The sequence below is a fragment of the Trachurus japonicus genome, chromosome 4, assembly GCF_045865225.1.
Source record: "Trachurus japonicus isolate A0001 chromosome 4, Traja_1.0".
Lineage (NCBI taxonomy): Eukaryota > Metazoa > Chordata > Actinopteri > Carangiformes > Carangidae > Trachurus > Trachurus japonicus.
In genome coordinates this window covers 15,771,847-15,791,856 of record NC_140910.1, presented here as the reverse complement: position 1 = coordinate 15,791,856, position 20,010 = coordinate 15,771,847, and the positions used below count along the sequence as shown (strand labels likewise).

Below are 20,010 nucleotides of genomic sequence, written 5' to 3'. Positions count from 1 at the left end.
CATAATTGATGTATAGTTCTCACTCGGCCCTCTTGGCGCCCGTGTCTCCACTGCAGACCAGGACCCACCAGGCTCTTGTGGTGACATGCAACAATTTGGCATTTTACATCTGTTCATAATTTTTATTAATTTTTTACATAGCCTAAATATTCGCATTTTAGCTCAATAGCTTCCAGGTCATGTGATGTGTATATCACACACACACACACACACACACACACACACACACACACACACACACACACACACACACACGTGTAATATCAGGGCCCTAGACCAACCTTCTTCACCAGAAGCACAGAGGCCCCTCACTTGAAATTTTAGGAGCACAAGCAGAAAATTTAGGGGCGCACACTTGCTAAGCAAATATTCACATTTACTTTTCATTCATGATTCCCACATTTCCAGATTCTTTGGGTTGTCCTTTTCATGTTTCACCAGTGTTAAATTTTTTTTTTTAAAAAGCCAAGGAGTTAAAGCAGAAGTAAGCGATCTGGTCGTTTTGGCTAACTTCTTGTCAGCCGATGGAGTTAGCAGATCCCACCCTCGTCCCTACGTCACCACATTCACGCGCATCCCTTGGCTGCACACACAGAGAGGACCGCCCCTTTATGCCGTTCTCTCTCCTCATTGGATAAAGGTTGTAGGATACAAGGAAAGTTTTCTCCTCGGCTTACAGCAGAGCAGAGTGACCGACAGACCCGTGTTTCGGACCAAACACTCTATATAAGTGATTGCTGTCAGAAGATATAACTATTTAAGACTTATAGTAACACAAATATTCCGCTTTCTTCTGCTTTAAAGATACAACATAATTATCCTTGGCCCAAGTCCAACTAAACAACAAGATGTCCAATTTAACACCCCAGTTCCTGCCAGCCCATTCCTTCAGGTTAAACTATATAATGGCTAAAGATATGAAAAAAAATAAACATGAAATGACTCAAACAATAGATAGAAGAGATGACGTGGTATCGGCATAATGGTACATGGAAGTTAGTCACTTCCCCGTGATTTGCTTGCACACAAACATGCTAAATTGAATTCAAAAGGGAAAATGCATTGCAAAACACAGCCAAGGTGTTAACATGCTAGTTACATAAATGGTTTGAAAGAATTCAGGCACAAGAGACTTCTGAAGGCTGAAGAGAAGAGGAAATGGATCATTGCAATTATGTGAGACTCTTGTTATTGTGGTTTCAAAATATGGATATGTAATTGCAGTTTTGTCTAAAGTAATGTCACATTTAAGTAAAGTAGTACTTGTCGGAGACGGAGTACTACGTGACTTACCTTTCAAATGTTGTCTTTGTGACGGTTTCGTTTACTTCTACACTGTAAGTTGATCTTTTTTGTTTCTGACCATGGCCTTTAGGTTTTTCAAACATAATATCCATTATGTCATCCATAGCAGGTTTTCTTTAGTGTTTGTGAGAGGTGTTGTATCATGAGAATTACATCAACAGCCTTTGATAACAAATGTAATTGTCTGGCATCAGTTCCTCATGCTGGATATAGAGTGACCTCCACTGTCAATGTGGACTACGTGGATGCTCTGTGTTTTATTTAGCATCACCATCTGATTGTGCATCTTTGGAGTTAATTGTGCTCCATCTATCTATCACTAGTTTTCACTAGTCTTCAGACCCAGTCTGTCAGGGTCTGTCTGTAATCACCAGGAACATGATTGTGGGTGGATTGGTTGGAGTTTACTGGTGTGTGATACAGTACCAACTGGATGTGCTTGTTCTTCCTATGGCCCAGTGTGCCTCTTTGTTTTTCTCTTGCGGAGAAGTATCAGAGCCTACAGTAAATAAGATTTAGTCGACACACCTTCCTCTGTTATCGCATTACACATAGCAGCAACAGGGGTGAAACAACATCATGAAACTCAAAGAGTGTGTTAATGTTGGGTTTGGGCAGAAGGAGAACATTTTTACTTTGTGACTTTTAGACTTCTGTCCCTTTGGCTCTACTAGTAAATTTGATAAACTGATAAAGACACGTAACAAGCCCTGTAAACCTTTTAAACTCAGAATCCAGCAAGATCTGCTCATTTTCTTATCTCCCAGTAAAGAAAACGAGTGACATAATATTCTGATACCTTCAACTCATGGAAAAAAACATTTCCCAGTTCCACCAGAGCCCTTTTTTGTTTTTATTTTTTTGATCGAACTGTAACTGCGGGGTCAGGCCTATAATCATGTATGTCCCTGACTGACTGAGTGATGGTACTTCTACCACTTTGCAGCAGAGTGCTGATCCAACACAAGCTTCCAATGCATTACTTTCATTATACCTATCATTATTACTAAAGGATGACAGATGAACAGAACACAGCTCTGTATAGCTAAGGCCACTTCTACATTTCTACATACATTACATTTAATGGAGGCTGTGAACTGAGTGAGACACAAAAAAATATAAAATCTTACTTGGAGCACGTGCCACAGTAGCTCACCTGGTTGAGCATGTGCTTCAGACTTCGTCATTGCCCCCAGTGGCCAGGGATTTGAGTCCAGCCTGTGGCCATTTGCTGTGTGTCATCCTCTCTCTCTCTCGCTCCATTTTTTACCACCTCTCTTCCTCACAATGACTGCAATAAAGGCAAATGCCTGAAAAAACAATGTAAAGGCAGTGTGGCAAATGCATCTGAAATCATAGCTCAGTCGTTGATGTCTCATTTGTGTGTTTTATGATTTTGTCAGATGACATGGTGGCTATAAAATGTGGTATTTACCACATGGTTGTCCAGCCACATACAAGGTTTTGATCTAGTCTTGTTATATAGCATTAGCTACCTTATGATTACAAGCCTCAGAGTGTTAACTTGAGAGCAACACCTACTGGATACCTGTGGTCAGATTGGAGTAGACCGTGTCCTACTCCCCCGCTGCCGATCATGATAAGTCAATGTTTAAAGGACAAATAACTCGGTTGTTGTTTGAATATGTAACTGTAGGTTAACGGTGGAGGCTCGTGTCAGATGACACCCACTGTCAAACTGGCCCATTGGCTAACTGATTAACTTCTCACACATACCTGGGGGGGAGGGGGCATTACAGGGTAGATGTGAGCCACAGACTAGGACGGAGATTGGACTTGCGACATAGTTGGTACAGTTAGTGTTTGTTTTTGTTGAGCGGCCCTGGTACTACGGCACCTCTCTTCTGTCATGAATACAGCTAAACAACATTAGCCACAGTCTGTTCCTCTGGAGAGTCTGTTTGGCTGTGGGGAAAGTGAGAGGGCAGTGAGGCGCTGTCTGAGTGGATTGGCCTGAGCCTCGGCTGCCGTTTAATGTCTTTAAAAGCTTTTCTGCCGTAGCAGTGCTCGGTCTCTGCGCTAGCACGGCCGTTCATCTGCTGCACTGTCTTGTTTCCAGCTCAATGAAAAATGACTCTTTCACAGGATATAGTTTGCCAGCTAATTCAATGGCATATATCTTATTAAGTTCTTCTTTCACAGCTTTTAGAGTTGTAGTTTTTTTTTCTGGTGGCCACAATCCACATGCACAGGAAAGCAGAAGTAAAGCTCCTTGTCATACAAGAACTGAAAACCTTTGATGCTTGAAAACACAACAGTGACAGGATGGAGTCCAGTTCAGTCCAGTCTGTGTCCTGACAGAGGACAAAATATTGTATCCCCGGATGCTATTGGGACCAAAAATGGTGTATGTATCGTTTGCAGGCTGTGTGTGTTACACGTGTCAGGGCCTGTAATGGATCATTGTTTAATGTTGCTGGCAGCTTGTTTGTTCTCTGTCTTTGCTCTGAGGGCGCAGCCTCACCCTGCTCTGTTTCACACTCCAACCCCAAAAGCTACATGTGAAAACCAGGCAAGAGCCAGTGCTCTGTCACTTCAAGGAGCCTTGACTCAGGAATCAGGATATCCAATCTGAGGACGCTGAGTACTTCTTTCACCTGCCAAAGATACGAGTGCTTGATAATATTCACAGTGTTTTTGTATTTGAGAGTAGATTCTGCGTGACATGAATCCTTTAAATACACCATATACTCTAGTTCAAGATTTTGCTCTCTTGCTGAACATTAGATTAAACAAATTATTGTTGATAGGACAAGATAGGACCTGCCTGGTTAGTTTAGTTTAGCCCATGGCTGAGAGCAGCGAGCCAGGCTTCTTCCAGGATGAGGCAGGGCAGGAGGATAATGTGCTGGACTTTTTCTTGGCCAGAGACACTATTTTTCTGCAACATGAGGTTGCCCAGCAACCAGGTGAGTTTTCCCTTGCCACATGAAATATGACAGTGTGTCATTCTTGCACTTAGGTTTTCATATGGTCTGATTAAACAACATATAACATGTGTGGTGAACGTCAGAGGTGCTGGTGGGAAGACTTTCATTGTATACTCACTGCTCACACCTTGAGCCATGCTAGTTGTGTTTCTCCAGTGCTAAGCTTAGCAAACCAGCTGCTGGCTGTAGCATTTTTCCCAGAATGCAAGAAATGTTCCTTTAAAGCCATTTGTTGTCACACTGTCACTTATGTCTCCATACATCTTTCTGCATTTGATTTGCAGCCATCAAATTCATCTAAAGTGTCTTTTTTATTTTCTTATTTACTGTTGTCCCTCTCAGATTTTTGTCATGCTTATATGAAATGTGCATACATATTTACATTATATTCTACAGCCAAAAACATGAAGTTACAAAAATAAGTATTATGAATATAAAGCAAACTGTCTCATCTAGAGGATTGCACAGTTTTCATGACGGCTTCACCCGAACTCATGTCATTTCACACGTGTTGTGGTGTCGTTAGCTTGTAACACAGTTGTAATGGGCACTGACGGTGTCTGGATGGAAACTGTGGTTCACTGGGGTGTGTCTGTGTGCTTCTGCCCTCAGCCCGAGATGCAGACGAACGGGAGAAGTGGATCCACGCCTTAGAGGGAACTATCCTCCGACACACCCTCCAACTCCGGGTATGTCACCATATTTGCATCTGTGTATATAAGTGTGTGTATTTAGGCACATGGATCTGCGCGTTCAATCCATCCGTTATGTTAACAAGAAAAAAGTGGTTTTGCTGTAGGGCCGAGTTGTCAGTATCTGTCCTGGTGGTTTCACCATTTACTGTCTATTTTCCTAAGCAAACATGTTATCTTTTAAAATACCTGAAAGGTGAATTCAGACAGATTTAATGTCACCAAAAAAAACAGGATTGGTGAAATCCTTAAAAACATATAATGTGTGTTGCCTAAATATCAAAGCATTCGCTGTGGGATTTTTTATTGAAGCCCAGATTGCATGTATTTGCATACCCTGTAAATCATGCACAGTGTGACACCACAACACCCATATGATGACACTAAAGGGACTTTGCATCTCAAGTGTTATCTCAGCTAAACATTCATGATAACATTATGTTGTTATCATAAATGGGGGATGTTACAGCAGTGTGTTGCTCAAACTACTATGGGATCTTTAGTCTCACGGAAAGACTGTTAAACTAATGACTTGCTGGCAGTGTCTCTGTCCCCTCGTATTTATGCGTCTGTTTTTTCAAAATGTCGAGACGTCTCAAGTGTCTCAGTCAGTCTTTCCTGCTTCTCCTGCCCTCCAGTTGTTTCCCTGCCCAACCCTCCTCCCTGTTCTTCTCTAGACCATACCTTTCTCCTCCTTGTCCCCTACAGTCGTCATCTGTGTGCAGTTGTTCCCACCCATTTCCTCCTCCTTCTCACCCTCATGACCAGCCTTTTCATTCGCTCTTCCTCCCTCCTTCCTTTTTATGCCTTCCCTCGCTATGTGGCAAATCCCTCCGATGCGCTACGTGTGCCTGCTTGCACGATGAACAGACACACACACACACACACACACACACACACACACACTTGGTGTTAGCAAGCTGCTGTCATAGCATCATGTGACCCAGCGGCAGCCAGTCGGAGAGCTGCTTGTTTGATCAACCAAACATCTGCCTAGGCTGCCTCAGCCAATCGGTGTGGCTGTTAGTGCCTGTCCCTGTTAGCACTTGCTGCTGCTTTGTGTGTTTTCTGCCTGCATGAGAGGAAGTGTGCCTTTCCTGCCAGGGGAGGGTCCTGGATTAACTCAGCTCTGTCTGCCTCATACCAAACGCTCAGCTGATAACTGCTGCCGAAGGATATATTGTAGCCAGACTAGCTTCCCAGCTAACACAGTCTGGAGGCTGCTGTGGTGGGGTTTTTTATCGGCAGACTGCAGCGAAGAGCAAGAGGAAGAGATTGTTTTCTGTTTCTCTGAGGAGGAGGAGGAGGAGGAGGGAGGGGAGGAGAGAGACAGAACGCTAACTTCACCAGAGCTGGTGGTTTATTGCTGTAGAGAGAGAAAAAGGCAGAATTACAAGGGCAGAGAAAGAGAAAACAATCTTGTGTCAGGCTGAATGGCCTGATGGGAGAGATATACAAGGTTTAACGCAGCATGTCCATTGGAGCGAAGCACCCAGTAAGTAAAATACACACACACACACACGCACACAAAACGGCACTGCACCACAGCAAGAAGAACTTAAAACGGCTGCAGTGCGCTGCTGGGGCATCAGCATTTTAAAGTGGGTCACACTGCGTGGAAAGACAAATAGAAACAGGAGTGAGGGGGGGGGGGGGGGGGTGCAAGAGCAGTGTTGTTTGTAGAGTCTGGGGTAGTCGGGTGGGTTTGTGAGTGTGAACGTGGGATAGTTAACAGGCTGCTCAAAATTATTCCCACTATGTCACACCAAGGCACACACACACACACACGTTCTCTGTGGAGGGGATGAGTGGGAGAGGAGCTGCAGACGTCTGGGAATATTTCAGGATCAGTGAAGGAGTGAGCACCATGACGTGGTGGTGGTGTGGTGACTGTTTATAAACCAGCCACCTGCCTCTGACTCCTTGCTTCCAAACGTATCTGCTGTGTTTAGAAATAAAAAAACACACACTTCCTGTCTATTCTGTTTGTTGACCAAACACGAGGTACTGTTTGTTATGTAATAATGGAGTGGTAGGGCCTATAAGGCAAACATGAGCAGTTATAAAGTTAAGCAGGGTAAGAGTCTTATATAGAGTATACAAACCCTGTGGTTAATACTGCTGCCCTTTAGATGCATCTACACATGCATACAGAATATTTAGATCCAGCTCTTCCATCACTCAGACGTGACAGACGCAAGTCATGGGTTGTTTATGTGTATTTGTAAATACTGTGATGACGTGGGTGTGTTTATGGGAGTTAATCCCCACTGTCATGATGAAGTTTAAAAGAGATTAATAGTGCCTGTAGATGTGTTTGCCTTATTTTGGTGAGTCACAAATAAAATGGTCATGATGTAATGCCTTTCTGGAGGAATAACAGATTGTGTGTGTGTATTTCCAGTGTAATATAAATAAGTAACAAAAAACAGACAAGACACTGGCACTGGGATGACTTTGCCAGTCCAGCCAGGGTCACAGTGCTGCAACATATCAACATTCACATCTCAGTTAACATTATTTTCTATTTAGATTTTTTTTTACTCAGGCCCTCGTGTGGCCAGCTATATTTTTCAGTCTGACAGTGAAAGCACCTTTGATCCTTTGAGGAAGTTTGGCCAGTTAACTGTAAGTTTGATGGCTGCTGTTAACCCAGACTTTGTTCTCTATAAAGCTAGCATGTTTTTGTAGCGTTTAAACGTCAGCAGGGCAGCTGCAGTCGGCGTTTAGCTGTTAATGGCTTTTCTTCACGTCCCCATGAGATCGTCTGTAGCAGGAGGAAAGGTCCCCTCAAAGTCGGGACACAGCAGGACTGTGGAGCGCAGCAAGTCCAAAGCAGCGGTAGCACACAGCATGGATTACTAAGAGCATGATTTACTAACAAGACTAACGTTTGATTCCAAACAACATGGGTTTAACTATTTTACTATCTCTGCTTTCTCATGGCGACCTGTGTTTTTCCATGTCAGAGTAACTGCTGTGTAGCGGTAAATTGCTCTGACACACTCTGTGTTAGTCATCTGACTGATTTGTCTGGCTTGACGCAGAGAGGTTATTGTTCTGTTACCGGAGATGAATATACACACTATTGACAGGCTTCAGCATTAAATATGGGCTGATTTTTAGAGAGTTTCTTTTTTTGGGTGGAGTGTGCATTTATCTGCCCATTTTCCTGCTTTTGGTTTTGTGTCAAATCCAACCGGATGGTCCTGTGGGCTTGGGTGAGTGCAGACAGATGCCTGCTCACATCTGTTCTGCCAATAGTCTAATAATTACCTTTTAATGGATATTATGTAATGTAATGTGTGTGTGTGTGTGTGTGTGTGTATGTCTGTGTTTCTAATGGGTCAAGCAAGGGGAGCTAATTAGCAAACAATGAATTTTCAGTGCACCTCAGCTGATTTACACATGCTGCTCTCTCAGAAGCTAAATTCTCTCCATCCTTGAGTTTCCTGATTTTTAGTTTTGTCGAAGCCTGAAATCCACTGGCCTCCAGTCAGGCAGGCAGACAGACAGACCTGCTGCCCTTTCATGTAGGCTAGCCTTTAAACAATAGTATTCATATCTCCCCCGGTACAGTACGTTGCTGGAAGATTCTCCTGAACTGTTGATGTTTCTGTCCACCATTTTGTGCAACATTTTTACAAAGCCTACCTGCCCCGGAGGTGACAGACTCTGGTCTCTTTTATTTTTAACTGAATGGATAATATGTGAATACATGGCTTGGGATTATTATTACGAGTATCTGTGTATTTTACTTTGAATATGCAAATACCAGCATGGAGTTTGACATGGACATTTGGTTAGGACTGCAGTGATACTCAGCTGTGTTTGTTTCTTCATCCTCAGGAGGCCGAGACAGGATTTGTTCCAAGTGTTCAAGACTTTGATAAGAAGCTAGCTGAAGCCGATGCCTACCTACAGATTCTGATTGACCAGTTAAAGGTAGGACTCAACGCTGTGCTTATTATTTCATCTGTACTGATTCACTGCTTAATATTGGTGTTCATGATTATAGGATGCAATATGGTAATATAGTCCTTCTGAAAATATTTCCAAACTGCAACTTAAAATGCACCCCTATGATAAAAATGGCACATGGCATCATATTACTGTAGATGACATTGCATTTAAATCTCTGCCCTGACCTTCCTCCTTTTATGTCTATTCTTGTAAGTATATCTTTGCTGCTCTTACAACAGCAGAACAGAAGCTAATAAAAAGTAGATTTGTGGTAGTCTGGTGATAAAACAGAAAACCACATATTAGACGGGGCAGCAGCATATTGTCTCGGGCAAAAAATCGTAATGACAACACTGCGAGTGCCCTTCCTCAGAGCAAAGAGGCTGCTGCTCGCCTCCACATTATATCAAGCCACATCATCTGTACAGTATTCACCTTCTTATCATTTCTATACTCATTTCACTGTGGACTCATCTTAGCTCATATTCCATCTCTCTTTTCCCTTTTCATCTCTCATTCTCTGTCACTCTCACACAGTTGTTTGATGAGAAGATCAAGGACTGCAAAGAAGATGAATCACGTAGAGTGAGTACCAGCGAAGCCGCTCTGTCCTTGTGTCTCTGCTCTCCGGACCCTGTTCTCACTGTCATTAGTGTCGAGACTAACAGCAGGCGAAAGAGGCTGACACACAGAGCAGGGAAAAGAACAATGATAACTGTCAGTGTAGGAAAGATGATAGACTGAAGTGTTTGTCAGTTTTAACCCATCATAATATTTCAAAAAGGTGTAGCAGTGTGACTAGTGACTTGTTTCTCAACATTTGTGGTGAGGCAGTAATTTAAATCTATAAATCTATATCACATATAACATTATTATATTTTACCATGACAGTGCAAAAATGTTCAGGCACCAGTCCCATCAAACCTTGTTCTCCACTGACTGAATGACTGACAGAGTTCTGATCAGAAGTGAATATTCAGATTATTTTCCTGATCAACCTTTTTATCTTCACAATATCAAAAATAATTCCTGTTAAAACCATCCAGAGCCCTAATGACACTAAATCCCACAAAGAAATTCAAAACTACAATCATGTAAAACTGACAAAAGCAGAAAATCCTCACATGCAAGTGCATAGTATGAGTACAGGTTTTGCTTTGTAATTTTCTGTCTGCCAACTAGTAGTTTGAGCTCTAACAGACTAATGCCACTATCCCATCAGCTATACTGAATATTGAAGATATGTCATTTAGTTGTTTTTTTGTCCGTAGTTCCTAACTGATTAGAGATTAACAGTACAGTTGTGTTTATTGTTTTTCGAGGTGTTCAGGACTTCTCAGGACACCAAACCTTTTTTCCAGCTAACCTTAAATGAGTAAAACACTAAGAGTGTGGAGGTATTTAGCTTTGCTAGAGGAAGCAGTTGGGTTTCAGGGCGTATTAGTGTAGCCTCTTGTTTTTTTCGTTTTTTTTTTACCAGAAGCTATGCGGTGTACTTCCTCTCTCTGAGATTAACACTGTTTTTCTTTTTTCCCCACCCCGACTTGTCATGGTCACCAGTCTCTTCACCATGGGAAATTGTCCACAGAACATTAAAAATGCTGCCTCCATCCAGTTGGAGATTATTACATTGATATTTTCCACCAGTTGTTCTTTAACTCTGCTCTTCAATAGGCTGAATCATCGTCTCTGCTTTAAAGCTTGTGTTTGTTTTTTGAATTGCTGTTGGATTTTACAAACTTCTTTCCCTTTTTTTGTTTCCTTTTTACAGAAAATTGAAAATTTGAAAGAGACTACTTGTGTAAGTCAGAACTTGGCACATCACATTTTCCTTCCTGTCTTTCACTTTGGCTGTGCATTCTCAGTTTATGAATTCCTTTCTGTTTCTCTCTTTCAGAGTATGGTAGAGTCCATCAAGCACTGTATTGTACTGCTGCAAATTGCCAAGGTAAACACGATATGAGCACATGTTTGAGTCACCTCTCTGTAGTTTGGTCTGCCTTTTCACCATCATTGTTCATACGAGGGCCACATCAGCACTGTGCACTGTGTGTGTTAGCGTCAGTGTGTCTCTGGGATAGTTCCCTGCTTACAGTCGCTATCTGGGCCGCTGGTTGAGGAGGGTGTAGCCCAGTATTCGTTTCATCACATGTTCCATTCAGCCCTCTGAAAGGAAGTGGAGCAATCATTTCTGTTTCATGTGGGTTTTAAGGTGATACTTTTAACTCACACTTCAACTCATGACTAAATGTGTAGATTTACAGTTTGGCACAATGAAGCAACCCTGTGATATTGATACAGAACAAAATGACAGGGGATTTTACCATGTGATGAAAGGATTACTGCATGTGGCGAATGGGTGAATATTATAAAGCTCCATGTGGTGAGAGGGATGGGTCTCATTGCTCTTTATGCCGCAGATGCTCAGGATGCTTTTATGAAATGACTCTTGAACCTTACTATACAAATAGTCTAACGTTGTCTTCTCAAAATTTTAAGGACCAAAGTAACGAACAGCAACACGCAAACGGACTTATAGTAAGTTTGACATTCTCTGTCCATGACAAAAATTAAAATCAAACAAACTGCTAACTTTCTTTTCTCGCTTAATTTACTCTCCACTGTAGAAAAGCAGATGAATCAGATCTCTTTAGTGCATGCTGTCTAATTTGGAGATAAGCTCTATCTCAAGCTTTTCCCCCTCATGTCTTCCACCTCTATCCTCTTAATTAAGTTGATGATCTACTGATTTCATCTGGGACTTACATGCTCTTTGCAATTGTTGGGAACTATTCATTCCTTCATCAAGATAGAACATTTGTTTGAGTGAATGTGCAAACTTTGTTCCAGACAATACAGATTATGTATGTGTACATAGACTATACATGTGTGTTTGCATGCCTGCATATGAGAGGATGTTGCACTTCACTTCACCCACTAATTAGATTCAACTAATTCACCATTGATTTATTGTGTCCACACTGCCTGCTTATTGAACTAGTCTACTGAGCACTAGTAGTTCAGAGACCACTGTACCAGCTCTGCAGGTGTCCCCTCCCCATGTCAAAGGCCAAACCAGGAGTTCTGCATGTTTCACCTACATTACATATAATTTATGTTACGTCATCCACTCTCCAAAGCCTTTACCGTAGCCTTTTAAAAAAAGAAAACTTTTATTTCTTATCTTTTATGCAGCTATTGCTCTTTGTCTCCTTCCAGTATGTTTTTTAATATCAACCCAAAGCACTGAAGCATGTATTAGATGGATGCAGAAAACATGTCGTATTGCTGGCTGGAACCCTTTTAGTTTGAGGAAACTCTGACCTCTGTGATGTGAGAGCAGCCACATTTTTAAATGGAATAAACAACCAGAGACATCTTTTCACGCATGTCCATGTTTGCGTGTTGCTCATACAGTGTGTAGATTTGGTACTTTGAATTGTGAGCCTGTTCTCAAACAGTCCCAACTGTATTTACGTGCAAATTGAATACCACTTTTATAAAAACGCTAAAATGGAGAGTGGTTTATATATTTACTGAATTAGTGATACATTACACTTTTATACAAGGCTGTTTAAGTGTTGGCTAGAAAGAGAAGATGTGGGGATGTGGAGTGGGAAATGGAGTCGACAGAAAAGTGAAGACTGAAGAGCAAATGAACGGTATATTTAGACAGTGTATACAGGCCCTTATGGCCTCCAGCCTCTTTCTGGAAGGTCTAAGATCAATCTAAAACTTTTCTTGATGCTTTGGAAAGTGGGTGGTAATGTGATTTGCAGATTACAGGTAATGGACTAACTCATGGACAACCTCTTGTGTGGGTCCTTGAGGCAAGAATCCCACAGGGGCCGTACAGCTCATAGACCTGCTCTTGCTCTTATAGACTTAATCTCATAGTCATTAAGTACAGTATTACGTAGTATTAATAGCACCACATAAGCTCCGTCTACACATCTGACTGCACATGTTTTTATACAGCATAAGCTTTGTGCAAAAGTAAATGTGTAGATGTCTGTCACGTTGCCTTTGCATCTATGATGTGGAGCAAAAGTGAAATGCACTGCAGACCTCACTTGAAACATTAGCAGTATGTTTGATTGACCTTGTCAAGCACTGCACCGCCAGGGGAATTGCTGCTGTAAAGTGCAGGAATCATTTAACCAAGCATAGTAGAAGTCTGTACAGTATTATCTGTCAGAATAATTTATGTGCTGTGATTGGTTTAAGTTTGCACTACTGCTTGAGCTACCTGCTACATTAATATTACATTCACTAAAAAAACAAAAAACATATTGATCATGACACAGTGCTTAAAGCCAGTTTTAGCTGTAACTCTTTCCCTCCCCCCGCTGTTGCTTCATCTCCGCCTTGCAAGGCCACGGGCTGGTCCCACCATGACAGGCCAATATTTCTGTAATCAGCTATAATTAGTTGCCCTCGCCTTACTTTCACAGAGGCACGTGGACAAGCATCGGGCAGCGTGAGGGGGAGGTAGAAAGGAGGGGATAAGAGGCAAGAAGCTCAAAGATAAAAGAGAACAGAAGGGCAAATGGAGCTGAGATATCAGACCAAGCATCTCTGCAGAATAATTTCTACCTCTGATCACAGCTTTCCTTCTGGTGACCATTGGCAAATGTGGATAGCAATTATCTCGACATAAAAAATAGATGGCGGCTTGGGAAAAGTTTCATAGCTGCAAGAAGGATTTGGAGGAAAAAGGCACATTCAGAAAAGCAATGACAGCAGATCACAGTGACATCCTAGCTTGTTCACTGTGGTCATTATCTTTTATGTATTGGACTCAGTGTTGCATCATGGGTTTGTGGAGGCTTTCTGGTACTGCAGGCCAACCTCGTTGTTAACTCCTGTCACTGTATCCTCACCCTCACAGCCTGGATGCTGTGACTGTCGTGACTCACTGCTCCTGCTCATTTCAACTGACCTTAACCTCATAGAAAATATGTAAAGGAAAAAAAAACACTGAGCTATTGGTCAATTTTGAAAAAGGATAAAACACCACAATGACTAGATCTATTTTCAGTGGAACCAAAAGCCCCAAGGGTGAATAGTTGGGGAATAAGGGTCGATAAGGTTTCACTCAGTTTGCTTTGTTTGCTCGTGTTGTTGTTGGTGTTCCTGTCAGCTGGGTCATTGGTGCCAGTGACCCCATTAGACCAAGCCAACAGGCTGTTTTGTCAGTTGTGTCTGTGGCTGAATTCAAATACAGTGGATAGATGATGTTAAGATGGTACCGATGAGGGCAAGCCACTACAGATAAGGGCGTCCCCACTGATTTTTCCCATAGGGAAATCAAGAGCCAGAGCGTTTAAACATGTTACACAGTTAGTCTGCAGCCCAGCGGAGTTAATTAACTCCATCTTAGACGGGAAGGTTGCCTAGAGTTCAAAAGGCACTGTTAGTTATTGTCTGGTGGTACTGCTGGCATTTGGGTTTCCGGCATTATTGTTGGTTTCATATTGAATGGATTAATGAAACCTGGCAACACCACTCTTTCCAGGAAATGGAATTAGAGGACATTGATTTCCCCATGGTGGATGGCACATATATTGTTTCTATATCTATAACCAATTCACAAACTGTGAAGCTACCCAGATGGGGGTGAGAGCCTACATTGACATCTGGCTTGGATGTGAAAGCAAGTGGTGTTCCATAGTGGGTGCATTTGGGTTAGATGTTGCTTGAATAAATTAGTCATATTATCTCTGGATATTCAGAAATAAGTAGGTGCTTTCCAATATGACTAAAGACACTTGATGTCTTCAGACTGGGAAGCTGCAGTCATGTCTGTGTGCTGTTGTTAGAGCAAGTGTGTAATATCACTTTGAGGCAAGTTGTTGTAGTTATTGATGTCAATGTTGTCTTTGTTTTCCTCCAGAGCACCATCAACCCAGTGGATGGGATCTACCAGCCCTCTCTGGATACCCCTGTAGTCAACACCACGATGCCAACACAGACCACACTACCAGCAGGTACTACACTCGTGTGCTTGATGCATTATTGTGTCTCACTGTCTCATAGACTTCACAGAGCAGCATCCCCCAGAGAGGATGCTTTGGTTGTGTAATGTACTCGGAGGTGATCTATAGCCCCCCCTGTTGTCCATATCGTTTTTCCCATCCAGCTGATGTTTACAATTTATGCAACACAGTTTATGTGGTCACAGAAATGTCTCAAATGAGCTTTTTTATTTGCTATTACTATAATTAGTCAAAATTCCACCCCAAAATGAAATTTAAGTTTCACTGGTTCATTCCACTGCTGAAGCCAGGGAGGTGAAACCTGAAACAAGCTCTGGTATGATACTGTCCTTCAAGGTACTAAATGTTCTTTCACTCTTTGAAGGTAAATCGATACCAGCTGAGTTCCTGATTGTTAAAGATGTACATCAAGGACCAGCTGCACAATAATCCAAAAATGAACAGATTAGTGTTTTTCTGTGCTGAAGCAGATTCCTATCCTTCAGTATGATTATTCTTTAGACAGTAAAGAAATTGCTAAGTATAGAATAAATTATCTCAGGCTAAAACTTTTCTTGCTATTTTGGTCGGATGAATTTGACTCGACTGTTTACAAACGCAGTGAAATGAACACAGCAAAGTAGGCCGTTCTAATTTCAGTCTCTCAGACTGTGTAATCCCCCACTCAGGTGAAGCCTCCGTCTGCAGCGTCTCACATCATTTTCTGTGCCACATGGGACAGGTTTGCTGGTTTTAATGTGGTTTTAAGACTTCAGTACCAACTCGCCTGCTTTGTCTTTTTGCTAAAGACGTTTCTCAGGTGTGTAAATCAGACCAACGACCCTCCACATTACCTGTTGGTCCTGTTGTCACAGTGATGGGCAGTCTGCAGACCCCAACTCCCAACAGCACAGGTGAAAGTCCACTTCACTTCAACAGCCAGTTAAACATCAAGCACTAACAGGAAAGACTATTAGTTGTTATGCTTGCAATTCACAGAACAATTATCACTTCCTCTTATGTAAAGGTTACAAAAAAACAAAAATATATATTAGGAGCTTCCTTTATTTTCCTTGTTTTGCATGCCATTTATTCGTGTTACTGTAGGTGCTTTTGAAAATAGCTACATAAAACTACTGAAATTTAAACACCTCACATGAACTTAACTAGAAATACTATATTAGCTGTTACCGTGTTTCCTCAACCCAGAGTTGTGTCCATGAGCATAATGTAAATCAAAAAGCCAAGAGACAGCAGAGGTTCCTGCCTGCTTGTCCTCTCTGCTGAGGCAGCAGTATTAAAACGCTGCGCTGCGCACTAAAGAGGCAAGCTGCATGCTTGAGTGCATCGTCAATACGCTCTGCAGAGGAAGCTATCAATATGTTAAAGACAGGTTACTGTACATGGTCTGCTGGACTGGGCTCAGAAATGAGTGCTCTATTTGAAGAACATAATGTTGATTTGATCATCTTGACCTGTTTGCTGTATAAAAAAAAAGAAGAAGCTGCATTTACTGGATCTGGCACATCAAAGGGAAACCACTGCAAGAGAACACTGACATCACACACAATGTTTTATTTTTTTATTTTTTCTGTCAGGGAGTGGCCCATCAGGCCCCAGTAGTGGCGTTGCTTCCCCAGCTCACATCCCCATCCCCTCGCACGCGGTGCCAGACTTCTCCTACTCCTCCAGCGAGGACGAGTTCTACGATGCTGATGAGTTTTACCAGAGCAGTACTTCCCCCAAACACTGCATAGAGTGAGTATAGCATCACCCAGCCTCCAGGCAACCAGCGCTGCACAGAGTGGCTCTATTGCTTCAGTGTAATTATAGCGTTTAGCAGCTTCGGTGGCAAAACGCTGCTTAGAATGAATAGGAATCAGGCTGCGTTTGCAGCCTTGCTCACAAAAGTTTGAAAGTGAAACCTCACTTATTATTTATCTCCTTATCTCCCCTGCCCTCTCTCTGCTCCTGTCTCTTCCTCTTGCCCTCAGTCCATCAGGGCCTGCCGCTGCCACACCTCTCACTAATGAAGAAACGGCATTAAAACGACCAGACACCACCGAGTCCCTGAACTCGTCCATGTCCAATGGTACGACAGATGCAGGTAAAAAAGGAAGGCTAACAAGACACACAAATATATAACAGCTAATGTTGCTTCCTAAACATTAAGCTCTAGGTTTACCACAGTATCATTGCAACAATATTTTTACAGCCATATATGACTTGTCCTCTGCTGTTGTCTTCAGATCCATTCGATAGCCACGATGACCGCGATGATGACGGTGAAGGCGAGTCTGTGGAGGAGCACAAGAGCGTCATCATGCATCTGCTCTCTCAAGTTCGTCTGGGCATGGATCTCACAAAGGTTAGGAGCTCTCAGCAGCATCCTGATGCTCGCATGACTCCAGTCCAGTGTCTGTCTTTGTTCTGTCTGCCTTTCTCTCCCTGCAGTCCTTCCCGTCTCAATTCACTAATATGATCGGTGCAAGCTGTTTCCTTTGAGCAACCCACGCAACTACAGTTTTTCTCCTCGTTATATTTCACAGGTGGTCTTGCCTACCTTTATCCTAGAGAGGAGGTCTTTGTTAGAAATGTATGCAGACTTCTTTGCACATCCTGACTTATTTGTAAGGTACGGACTGCACAACAACTTCTCAATTGTCTGAAAGCAGTTGTTTGGACAAGATATTTAGATATGTTCAGTATCTTAAAATATTGTGATCTGTGCCCTCCAACAGTATTGCTGAGCAGCCAGAGGCTCGGGAGCGCATGGTTCAGGTGGTGAAGTGGTACCTGTCAGCCTTCCACGCAGGGAGGAAAGGCTCAGTGGCCAAGAAACCTTACAATCCAATCCTGGGAGAAGTTTTCTATTGCCACTGGGATATGCCCAGTGAGCCAGAGGAACCCTCCCCACCCACGGTGAGACCGCGTGTCTCTTCAGTCAAAGTCAGTAGTAATGTTACACATAGTACTTTTATTCTATATCCAGAACAAGATCATTTTTAATTAGTGTCTTGTTTATTGCAAACCACCATGTTTAATAAAGGTAAGTGGTCAGATGCAAATGTTTGTCTACTACGGCTGGAAAGACCATCGAGACACTTCATGTTCGCTTGTACAAGTAAACTGGAAATACAAGAAAAGTCACATTTGCAAACACTTTACTCGAACTTTGTTCTTTTTGAGTTGGAACTGGTGTTTTATGTCAACACACCACACCTGTCCCCTTTTTTGTTTACAAACTTACATCATTTGTAGGACTGTAACAGATCTTTTTGAATCTGTTCTCAATCCTTCACTTTCTACTACGCAGCAGGAGACGGTGTCAGACGGTCCAGTGCCCGGGTCTTCACCCCATAGTGTGTGTTTTGTGGCAGAGCAGGTCTCTCACCACCCACCCAGTGAGTGTCGCCCCCCCCCCCACACACACACACACTTCTGTCTGAATAATTACACAACGCTGCTCAAACCACTTCCTATGTATGGTCAAGAAAACTCTACTTTTATAGCTTGTTTGCTGTTACGCTTAAGAGACCAGAAAACGAATGGCCGTATGTTACAGTTATAAGATCTCTTCATCCTGAAAATGTAAATGAAATATTTGCATCTTGTCGTCTTTCTGTAGTTTCTGCATTCTACGCAGAGTGTTTAAGTCAGAAGATCCAGTTCAACGCTCACATCTGGACTAAGTCTAAGTTCTTAGGCATGTCCATAGGTGTCCACAACATTGGCCAAGGTACACGAAAAGGGGTCTGCCTCATACACTCCAAAGTATACATCTATACACACTTTTGGGGTATAAAGTAATGATTTATTTTTTGTTTTAGGTTGTGTGTCGTGTTTGGAGCATGATGAACATTACATCCTCACCTTCCCTAATGGATATGGCAGGTGTGTATTGTTGCTTCCCTGTGTTCGTCTGTGTCATAATCACTCTATTCTTACTGTCTGCTTCACTGACCTGAGCCTGTGTGTCTGTGCAGGTCGATTCTGACCGTGCCGTGGGTGGAGCTGGGTGGAGAGTGTAACATCTCCTGCTCCAAGTCAGGCTACAGTGCCAACATCGTGTTCCACACTAAACCCTTCTACGGAGGAAAGAAGCACAGGATCACCGCTGAGATTTTGTAAGGAAACAATGTTTGCACAATGCACAAATTTTAGTTCAAAGAATGATTATATAAAAAAGAGTGTTACCTGTTTAACGAAGTGTTTTGTGATTCTTTCTGTTTCTCTTGCAGTCCACCTAATGATAAGAAGTCTTTCTGCTCCATTGAAGGAGAATGGAACGGAGTGATGTATGCCAAGTGGGCAACTGGAGTGAGTCCTATATTTATTTCTTTTTCTGTTTTCTTTGGCTATTGGACGGTAGATTAACAGCAAATAAAAACATTAAAACATGAATGAATGTGCTTTTTGCGTGTTTTTAGGAGAACACCGTGTTCATAGACACTAAAAGGATGGGTATCATCAAGAAGAAAGTGAGAAAGCTGGAAGACCAGCTCGAGTATGAATCCCGGAGGTGAGAAATGAAACTGTGTGAACCCTAGCAGTTTAACAAAGGATGCAGAAACAAAATGCTTCACTAGGCAAAATACCTTCCTGTTATTTCCTGTATTTGACTTTTAACTCCTCGATCCATCAGATTGTGGAGAGATGTAACGCTGAACCTGAAACTGAAAGACATCGATGCAGCAACAGAAGCCAAACACCGGTTGGAGGAGAAACAGAGAGCCGAAGCAAGAGAGAGGAAGGAGAACGAGCAGCAGTGGGAGACCAGGGTGAGTTGACCTTAAGAACATGAATACTGTGTGATAAGAGACCACACACTGAATCTGAATATAGTGTAATGACATGAGCAAAAATGAAAGTCAGAATTTGTGGTATTTTGAAGCTCATAGATTGTATTCAGTCTCATAGGCAATAACATTCAAAATAATAGGATGATCATTGCAAAAAGTATACAACGCACTTGAAATATACACAGATACAACACCTCTGTTTCACATTAGGCAGAGATCTGAGTTAGAAATGTCAGACAATATTGTTGTTTTATTTTGGGACCAGTTCTAATATAGTTGTTTCAGATGAACCGAGTGTAATAATTGTTATTGCTTGTGC

General features: G+C 42.3%; 1 protein-coding gene across 14 annotated transcripts in view; it reads left to right on the top strand.

The window, feature by feature from the left end:
- osbpl9 (oxysterol binding protein-like 9) overlaps positions 1-20,010 on the top strand; it is a 30,755-nt gene that overhangs the window by 8,621 nt on the left and 2,124 nt on the right. The window contains exons 4-23 of one of the 14 annotated variants that reach the window (XM_085774289.1): positions 4,869-4,945; positions 8,798-8,893; positions 9,449-9,496; positions 10,683-10,712; positions 10,809-10,859; positions 11,411-11,449; positions 14,808-14,901; positions 15,699-15,803; positions 16,488-16,647; positions 16,884-16,996; positions 17,139-17,257; positions 17,439-17,524; positions 17,631-17,811; positions 18,209-18,293; positions 18,518-18,628; positions 18,720-18,783; positions 18,876-19,016; positions 19,131-19,209; positions 19,320-19,411; positions 19,535-19,670. In XM_085774289.1, the coding sequence (XP_085630415.1) occupies positions 4,869-4,945; positions 8,798-8,893; positions 9,449-9,496; positions 10,683-10,712; positions 10,809-10,859; positions 11,411-11,449; positions 14,808-14,901; positions 15,699-15,803; positions 16,488-16,647; positions 16,884-16,996; positions 17,139-17,257; positions 17,439-17,524; positions 17,631-17,811; positions 18,209-18,293; positions 18,518-18,628; positions 18,720-18,783; positions 18,876-19,016; positions 19,131-19,209; positions 19,320-19,411; positions 19,535-19,670 (1,907 nt within the window). Of the gene's footprint in view, positions 1-4,868; positions 6,444-7,424; positions 7,790-8,797; positions 8,894-9,448; positions 9,497-10,682; positions 10,713-10,808; positions 10,860-11,410; positions 11,450-14,807; positions 14,902-15,698; positions 15,804-16,487; positions 16,648-16,883; positions 16,997-17,138; positions 17,258-17,438; positions 17,525-17,630; positions 17,812-18,205; positions 18,294-18,517; positions 18,629-18,719; positions 18,784-18,875; positions 19,017-19,130; positions 19,210-19,319; positions 19,412-19,534; positions 19,671-20,010 lie in introns of those variants that run through there. The other 13 variants (XM_085774288.1, XM_085774300.1, XM_085774299.1 and 10 more) reach the window with 13 other exon arrangements.